This window comes from Helianthus annuus, chromosome 3 (genome assembly GCF_002127325.2).
Source record: "Helianthus annuus cultivar XRQ/B chromosome 3, HanXRQr2.0-SUNRISE, whole genome shotgun sequence".
In the NCBI taxonomy this organism is placed as follows: Eukaryota; Viridiplantae; Streptophyta; class Magnoliopsida; order Asterales; family Asteraceae; genus Helianthus; species Helianthus annuus.
Window position 1 is genome coordinate 145,765,176 of NC_035435.2, and position 9,240 is coordinate 145,774,415.

At 37.0% G+C, this 9,240-nt stretch overlaps 1 protein-coding gene across 1 annotated transcript; it reads right to left on the reverse strand.

The window, feature by feature from the left end:
- Positions 1–5,884: 5,884 nt before the first annotated feature.
- LOC110876087 (beta-fructofuranosidase, insoluble isoenzyme CWINV1) lies at positions 5,885–8,707 on the reverse strand. The gene is made up of 6 exons (XM_035988205.1): positions 8,683–8,707; positions 7,651–8,510; positions 7,041–7,199; positions 6,543–6,781; positions 6,332–6,422; positions 5,885–6,183 (listed from the first exon to the last, which is right to left on the reverse strand). Exons 1-6 carry the CDS (start codon positions 8,705–8,707, stop codon positions 6,004–6,006), a joined length of 1,554 nt encoding a protein of 517 aa, XP_035844098.1. The 3' UTR covers positions 5,885–6,003.
- Positions 8,708–9,240: the final 533 nt, after the last annotated feature.

Below are 9,240 nucleotides of genomic sequence, written 5' to 3' on the forward strand. Positions count from 1 at the left end.
CGGACCATCTATCGATCCTTCGACCAAGACCTGCTGTGTATGGGTATAAATACCCATGCAGTGTGTTAGTGTGAGAAGAGATGCACATTTGGAGAGTTAGTGAAACTCTGCTGAAAAACACACACACACACACTTTAGAGAGTTTGCAAACAAGATTGTAAACATTGTGCTTGTAACCGTAAACCTTCATACGTATTAATACAGTGGTGTTAATCGGTGAACTTTGTGTGTTCTTGTGTTTGTTCTTGCATCATCCCGGTTTGCCCGCTAGCTTGGATTCCGCACTCGCTAGTGGGTTAGTATAACAAGGTTTAGGTTTGTTCTCGATCCTCCGAGAAAAGGGACCTACACGACCACTAAATTTGAAACTCTTCTGCGTTTCCTCTCGGACCACTCCCTGATTCGGGCTAACGCCTTTCAGATTCTATAACTCTTGGTTAGAAGCCCCAAGTATCTTCGATGTGTGACATATACGGTTTTAAAACACCAAAATAACCCGATTAATTTTCTCAATTTTCTGATGGTGCTAAAGGCTCTTAAAGTTAACAATAAAACTTAGAGGGTTAAGAGTAAGACAGAGGAGGAAGTTCTCATCAAAACAGCTTTGGTGAAAGTTGATTTGTTAGACCAGATTGCGGTAGTGAGGTGCCTTAACAAAAAAGAAAAGTATAAAGGGTGAATTGTAATGCTCGAATAAGGGGTTTTGAAAAAAGAAGAAATGCGGTTTTGCAACAAAAGGCACGTATTTCTTAGGAAAAATTGGGCGACGGCTTTTTTCACAAGTTTGTCAATATTAGGAAAGCCTCCAATCAAATCAAATCTATTGTTGTTAATGGGGTTTCTTATTGAGATCCGGTTGATATCAAGCGTAAAATAAGGGTGGCTTTTAAAAGGCTTTTTTCGAAGCCTAAAAGGTCTAGACGGAAACCCCCCTGCTGGTTTTAGTAGGCTGGACCAGCTGTCCGCTAATGCTCTCCTTGCTCCAATTTTGATTGAAGAAATTAAACGGGTGGTATGGGATTGTGGTACCCAGGTTAGACGGTTGTACCTTTAAATTTATGAAGTGATTCTGGAGCACCTTAGAGCTTTTTTTGTGAATTTGTTCTCTCTATTCCGGTAATCTGGAGGTTAGTAGCACTTGTAACTCCTCTTTTATCGCCGTTATACCAAAGGAAAAACACCCAAAAGTGGTCAAAGATTTCCACAGACTATTTCACTTATTGGTTTGATGTTTAAAGTGATTACTGAGGTCCTTGCTATAAGACTTAAACCGGTTCTATCTTCTCTCATTTCTCTGATTCAATCCGGGTTTATAGAAGGGAGATCTATATTAGACGGGTCCCTTATTTTAAGCAAACTTATTTATTGGGCAAAGACATCTAGAAAGAAGATCCTTGTCTTTAAAGTCGACTTCAAAAGGCATACGACTCGATTAATTGAAATTTTCCTTTGGGTATTCTCAAACACATAAATTTCCCGCCTCTTTGGAGAAAATGGATGGAGAGCATGTTGAGGTCGGGTATGTTCTCGGTGCTTGTGAACGGATCTCCCACCTCCGAATTCAAACTTTTTAGAGGCCTTAGGCAAGGCGACCCTTTTTTGCCTTTTCTTTTTGTTCTCATGCTGGAAGCATTGGCGGTAATCATGAAAAAAGCGGTGGAAACGGGTTACTTTAAAGGAGTTTCTTTGCCAAACAAATGTCCAATTTTAACCCACTTTGCTCGGGTCTTAAAGTTAATCTCCGAAAAAACTTGTGTTTATGGAGCTAGAGTGGGAGAAGTGGAAGTTCAATCCTTGGTTAATCTCATCCATACAAAAGTCAAAAGCCGGTATGTTCATGTTTACTTTTATTTGTTTGCCCTTAAGAGCCAACATGAAGAGGGTTAAGTAGGGGTGGCAATTGTATCGGGTTGATGGGTTGACGGGTTACAGATTGGCGGGTTGGTGGTTTGAAATGTTCAACCCGAACCCGACTCATATTATTATTTGGGTCAAAGATTTCAACCTAACCTGACCCATATTAATTCGGGTCAACCCGAACCCGACCCATTTAACCCATATTTTTAAATGAGTGATATAAGTTGACGATTTATAAACAAGTTATTCGGTTTTAAGTGGGTTATCGATAACATGTTTAATGATGAGTATGACTGTGATAAATAAATAATATAATGTGTCAAAATTTACATTATTATAACTAACAATGTAAAATAGAAACCGAAACAGCAAAAACAAAAATATAAAAGATTCTTTTATCTAATTAGTTAAAGGGTTAATGGGTCAACCCGTTTTGATACGGGTCAACCCGAACCCGACCTGTTTTAATACGGGTCAACCCTAACCCGACCCATTTTTTTAAACGGGTCATGTTAGTCGACCAAAACCTGTTTTTTTCGTGTCGGGTTCAGGTCGGGTTAACGGGTCGTGTCAAGAATTAACGCCCCTAGGGTTAAGTATAGGAAACCCAATATTAACAAATTCAACTCCAAACATTCTAAGTTGAAGGCGGAAAACCTCTCATTGGCGGGTAAGGTTACACTAGCCAATGCGGTTCTAGGCGCTCTCCAGAATTATTATTATTTTTCTCTTTTCAAAGCACCTTTGATTGTCAATAAAAATTTGAAGAAAAATAGAAGGAACTTCATGTGGGGATATAACAATGGCGGAAAGAATATTAAATGGGTGGAGTGAGAGAAAATGGTTTATCCTATATTTAAAGAACAGGTATTTGTAGAAAAAAAGCTTCATCCTCTTTAATTTCCATACTATATTTTAGATTATCCAATGAAATAATTTTTTTTGTATTTTTATTTGATTTTAGACTTATGAATCATATAAATTTAATTCTTCAACCCATGTAGTACACAGGTAATAACCTAGCTTAAGAATATATGAATAGCGAATTTAATTTAATCACGAATTTATAGATCGTAAACATTCAATTCTGAAGAACTGATAATAATATAAATTCATAATTAGAAAAGAGATTTAATGTGATTTTCTCATTAAAAAATTATCTATTTTTTCAAATGATATTTTATAATATTGCATACTAGTCTAAGATCCCGCGAATTTTGCGGGTGGCTTAACACCAACTAAACACATAAAACATTCTAAACGTAGCATATAAACCATAAGTATATACTTATAACTGTTCGAAAATGGTACCACACGAAATACATGGTAGAGGCATAATAATCGCCAATTTTGTCCAAACATTGTACGACGATAAAAACTTTAAACATGAATACTACAGGCATAATTGTTTACCACATATATTATCGAGAAAACATACATTCCCTAAACGTTGGGGTTTGCAATGAGCAAACTGACGCTCAGATCCGGCCCAATGGGCTGTTGAACCTAGTCTCAGGCCTAGGGCCACCAAATTTGAAGGGACACCAGTTTTCTAATAGATTTTCTTTATATTAGACCCATTTTAACATATCAGGCCCAAATCTCTAATCATAAACCTCATAACCCAGTGGCATATCTCTCAATCTTTGAATATTGAAAGCACATGCAGCTGTGCAGAAGCCAAAACGGCGATATCATCAGAGACCGTCTCTGAGAGACGTTTGAGTTTACAATACGGAATCGAGCAATGAGCAATCAAAGTATCAGACAGAGACACGCAATAATCATGGCATCAATTTTGCGATTTAATCAAAGTCCAGTGTCTGCTAAAACCACTCAGAAACGTGAAACTGTGAAAGGCGGCTAATGAATCAGAGGTTGAAGAACACGGGTAACAAGGGCTATTTTTAGTTTTTTACATACTCATCTCAATCTCGGTATATACATTGCTCAAACCCTCAAACATAAACTAGAATCAGTTTTGTGATTTGTCGATTTGGAACTTGGAACTTGAAAGACAGACGACAATGGCATTTGGTTTTGCGACTTAATCTTGTGGCTGGCTTAGAACTTTGTTTGAGTTTTCTTACTGAATCAAACAAATTTTGCAAACTAATATAAGTGTATTGTATAAATACAAATGCTAGCGCAATGATTAAGTCTAGAAAAAACTTAGCCGAATAGCATGTACTAGCGAGTGAGTATCGTCAAAGAGTAATGCACCTTTCCAAAAAAAACTAAAAAATGTCAAATTTTAAACTTCGTCAACTATAAACTTTTTAGTTTATAATTGCCGGTCCCAAGCCTAGATAAAGGAGGAGGGTTTTGTTGCTAAATATATTGAAAAGGATAATATGCAAAAGGGCCTCCACTTCGTAGTTCGCTTAGGGCCTTCAAAAACGTAGGAACGACTCTGTTAACGCATACCTAATCCTGCCATGTGCACTTTCTTCCCGCATCTCCAAAGTCATTGAAAAGCCATCTTCTGTTTGAACTGTCATTTCAACAAGGACAGAAGAATATCATCCGTCGCCGGTTGTGCTCGACGACGGTGAACCCACCAGAATAGTGAGCGAGGAAGTATCGGCTCCGTGCCTTGAGTCTTCCTTTCTTCCTATTTGGGTCAGTTCCGATTCCATTCGATGTCCGGGGCCAGGGGTCTTTTCTTTTTCTTCTGTGCTACGTTCCTGTGGCGTCTTGTCTTTGTTATCCTAACTTCGTTCCGGCGGCTCGACGAGGATGGTAAGGTCGGATTAGCGAGGGAAGTTCTGTCGTTCTGGCCGATTGGGTACAGTCCTTGACGCTACTTCTATCTCTAATCAGATTCATCTAATCCATTCGTTGTCGGTTGTGGTTATGGAGGGATGGTCGGGTGTAGGAGTCGATAAGGGGAAGGGTGCTAGAGTCCCTCAGATAACGAAGCTCTTTGTTTCTAATCTGCCAGAAGGAAGTACACCATGGAAGTTAACTTGTTTCATGCAAAGGTTCGGAGATGTTTGGAAGAGTTATGTGGCCAAGAAAAGAGACAAAGTTGGCAATAGGTTTGGTTTTATCTCCTTCAAGTATGTTATCGACTGGAAGGAGTTGGTAAAAAAGATCAATGGAGTCAATATGGGAGGTCGTAAGCTGAAAGTAAACGTTGCCAGATTTGCGGTCGAGAACAATGGTATCGATAGGGAGCCGGAGAGGTTGAAAACGACTGAGGGCCAATGTGTTGGTTCCTTTCGTCATGATGGACCGGAGTCCTTTGGTTTGAGGGGGGTAGGTCGTATAGGGATGTGGTCGGACATGGTGCGTCGGCGTCAGAGATCAGAACGGAAGGTAGTTCGTCGAAAAGGGTGGTGGTGGTTCCCGAAGCGGTTAGTGGGTGTGTGGAATTACACCGTAGAGCAGTTGTTGGCCGTACGGTGGATTTGGACACGCTCGTTTTTTTATCGCCTTTTGAGGATTGGTATGGTCGTGAAAATTCAATACTTAGGTGGGCATTTTGTTTGTGAGCTTGTGTTTGGCCCGTTGTCTTTTTTAGGCCCATTTCGAATTTCTGTCTCTATTTATGTGTTGCTCTAGTCATTTGAACAATCAGACTTGAATTTTGAAACTACTCAATTTTTCACTTCAAATTCCGTGCCCTTTGGGTTGCAATTTGGGGGTCGGGGAAGAACAACACGGGTATTCGTAGAATCAACGTGTTTGATCTTCATTATCGTACTACGCACTACATCAATTGTTTTGTGCATTGCAACCGCAAAAGTTTAAAAGATGTTTTTTCGGCAGTGAACATCATAAAGATAATTTTGCACGACTGCTTTCAAAAGATAAAATCACATTGAGGGAAATTGTAATACATATTTTAATGACATTTATTGTTGACAAGTTAAATAAAGTTTATTTTTACATCAGTTTTTTTGTGCCCCGTGAATAAAAATGTTGGATTCTTCACTGATCATGCCCAGAATATGAGCCTTGTAATCATGCATACATAGCAACCAACTATCAATATCAAAACCAAATTTTCATTGAAAAATTTTCCGTAACACACTTTGGTCCTCGATTCGTGCTTTAGCGCTATCGAGTTTTAACTAATGGATCTGAGACACTATACATGGGTTCGTTTATTTAATAGGCTTTCTTCTTTTCCTTACGGAATTAGACAATTTGAGCTTTCTTCATACTCCAAGCACTTAAACTTGAGATACTCAAACTCTTAGTGCCATTGTTGAATGCATAAAGATGTGCTTGTTCTCCAACTGCCAGTACTGGATAAACTCTTGATGTAATGCAAGCCAACCCTTCTCCACCAAAGCTTTCTACAATGGAGTGATCTATCTGTAAATCAAAAAAAAAATGATTAAAAAGAAAAAGTGCATCCTCTAAATGCACATATAATCACACAAAATATATATATATATATATATATATATATATATATATATATATATATATATATATATTTGTAAACTAGTAATAAAAATACCAAGGTTCTCAAGGAGATCTTTGCGTATCTAGGATCAAGTGCAAGAAAAGCTCCATAGATGGGTTTGTCGATAAATGGTTTTAAAGACGACCTATTTTAAGAGGAAACAACAATGTAAATGCAGCATCAAGTGGCTTTGTAGCTATTATAATTTCTGTAGTCACATTTGAATCACTTTTTATTTATAAAAATAAATAGTTTTGGACAAAACCTGCTTGGGTCAGCACACATGAGCACTCGGAAACTGTTAGCAATTCTAAAGACACGAAAGAAGACCGCAGTGTGTTCAGTAAGGTTCTTCGAAGCCAAAACCAGCAAACCGAAAGGCCCAAATTTGCCATCTGTTGTAGCATTTTTTTGTGTACAAAGAATTTGGGGATCAACTACTTCAGCACTCAACACCTCAGCATGTTTGAGATTTGAGACTCTAAATGTGATTTCTACATCAGCCTACAACAAGAGGTAAATTATCTGTCATGGAAATTTGTGTAACCCGTTGACTATGAGGTCAAATGAACTTCATCTCAGCCGCAGAGCTAATATAGTGTAAATGATTTTTGGTCTGTTTAATGTTAATTAAACGGATATACATGGTACAAGCTATACTGATAATCTAATTAGTAACTAAAACCGTATTTAGTTTCTCTGTGTAAAGTAGTTTGACTTTGAAGTCAAATAACTGAATAAGTACAAGATTAGATTTAGTCACCTGTGAAGCTGTGATACCAGAAATTTCAATCATGGACCTGCCCTTGAGTCTTTTATTCTTGAAATGCACTTTTCGTGTTCGTAGTTTCTCTAGTTCCTTGACAGGCCACTGCACCAACTGATCTTCATTTTTACTAAGCCAGATGCTCCTAGGAATCGTCTGAAAACGTGTTATTAATTACATATATAGATTGTGTCTAAAATTAAAATAAACGGTTGATTTAGATTGTGTTTTATCTCCAATGGTTATGCTAAAAGATTAAACTATAAAGGAAACAATTCAAATGGGTTGAACACGTGACACATGTTGAAAGTTATTCAAAGTAGTGTATAACCACCTAAACCGCCTTATTAAAGAATGCTACATTATGAATATAGTCATAATATAGATTTTATAATAATATCAATCATCATTAGATTAAAGAAACAGATAAAAAAAGGTATGCTTTTCAGCCCAGCCCAGCCCAAAACATACCTTTTTTATAAAAGAAACAAATAAAAAAAGGTATGCTTTTCAGCCCAGCCCAGGCCACCCCAAAACATACCTTTTTATAATCGTCACTAAATTAGACACACCCCAAATGGCAAGATAAACAAGTCTAGATTATTACCTGAAGGCCAGACCAACCTTTTTCGATAGCATCTGGTGCAGTATCACTTTCACTAACCCATGACCATAATATCCTTCTCTTCTTCTCACCATCATAAAACGACTTTGAAGCATAAAACTTCCCATAATCATACTGTAACCACTCTTTACTCTTCATGAAGTCAGCATAAACATCGTAGCGGTCACTTTCTGGATCATATTTTCCCAGTATATAATAATCCTGGTCATTAAAACTAGCTTTAAGAACATGCTTAATGTCCTTCCCTTGAACGGATATAACTGATGTATCAAGCCCGCTTTTCCCATTAGAAATAACAGGATAAAACTCAGGACATTCCCAAAATGTTGTTATGTTAGAAAGGGGAAACGGGCTCAGAGACCTATTCCAACTGCGAAAATCCTTACTTTTGTAAAGAATAGCTGCTCCTTGATGATCAATCCGACTTCCAATCACAACCCTCCATTCTCCATCCGCACCCATCCAACCAGTTGATGGATCTCTATAAAAGGATGGATCAATTTCATCTGGAGGACTCAATATTGGGTTAAGTGGCCATTTTACCCATTCTTTTAGTAGCGGGTCCGATATGTTTTTGGGAAATGCCAAATTTTGCACTTGGTGTAATTTGGCATCAACACCTGTGTATAGGATCGCCGGTTCACCATTTGGTAGTATCGTTGCCGAACCAGAAAAGCACCCATTGATATCGTAATGCTCGTTTGGTACAAGAGCAATATCAAGATGAACCCAGTTGATAAGATCATGTGATATGGCATGACCCCATGACATGTTACCCCATAGTGGACCATATGGATTGTGTTGATAGAAAAAATGGTAGACCCCCTTGTAATACATTGGTCCTGCGTTATCAATAACAAACCAAATGCACCAAATGTTTTATGTGTCATATTTCATTAATAAAAGGCAAATGGTCCATCAAGATTCAAGAATGACTTTTTTTAGAAACAAGTACTTTTCATAGAATGTGATTACATAAGATATAATTTTTAAATTTTTCACAAATGGGTATGCCAGTCCATGAGAGTGACATCTCCATGTCTTTTTTTTCTTTCTTTTTCAGTTTTTAAGCATTTAATCTTGTTTTTTTTTCCTAATAACATGTAATATCAATATTTTCAAAAACTCCAAAGACACGTATTTTTTTACGTATCCATATAAGTTATATTGAACGCCAAATTGTATTAAAAAAAACGCATTTTCTGATATTACGAGACTAAAAATTATTTTGAATAAATTATATAGAACTTATATTGAGACATAGATTAATAATATAAAACAAATCTGTGTATTTAGATTTTTAAAAATATCACATATTAGATGTTAATATTATTAGGAAAAAAAAACAGTATCAAATGAAAAATGCAAAAAGAAAAATTTAAATAAAAACTTATAGATGTCACCTGTAAGTGTGGCAACCCCATTTTTCAAAAAGTTTTAAAATGATACCCCATGTAATCACAAAAGAGTACCAATTTATTTCTAGAAAACAAAATCTAAACCAATGTGAAGTGTATAAAAGATTGTGGGTTTACCATTAGGATCTGCAAATTCCAACAGCAACCATTTGAA

What these genes read in the sequence shown, in the direction of transcription:
- LOC110876087 (XM_035988205.1), bottom strand. Translation starts at nt 8,707, where the DNA reads ATGGAGATGTCACTCTCATGGACTG. An exon ending in GATGTCACTCTCATGGACTG is followed by an intron (nt 8,511 to 8,682) that starts GCATACCCATTT and finishes TTGATAACGCAG; the next exon opens with GACCAATGTATTACAAGGGG. An exon ending in AAGGTTGGTCTGGCCTTCAG is followed by an intron (nt 7,200 to 7,650) that starts GTAATAATCTAG and finishes ACACGTTTTCAG; the next exon opens with ACGATTCCTAGGAGCATCTG.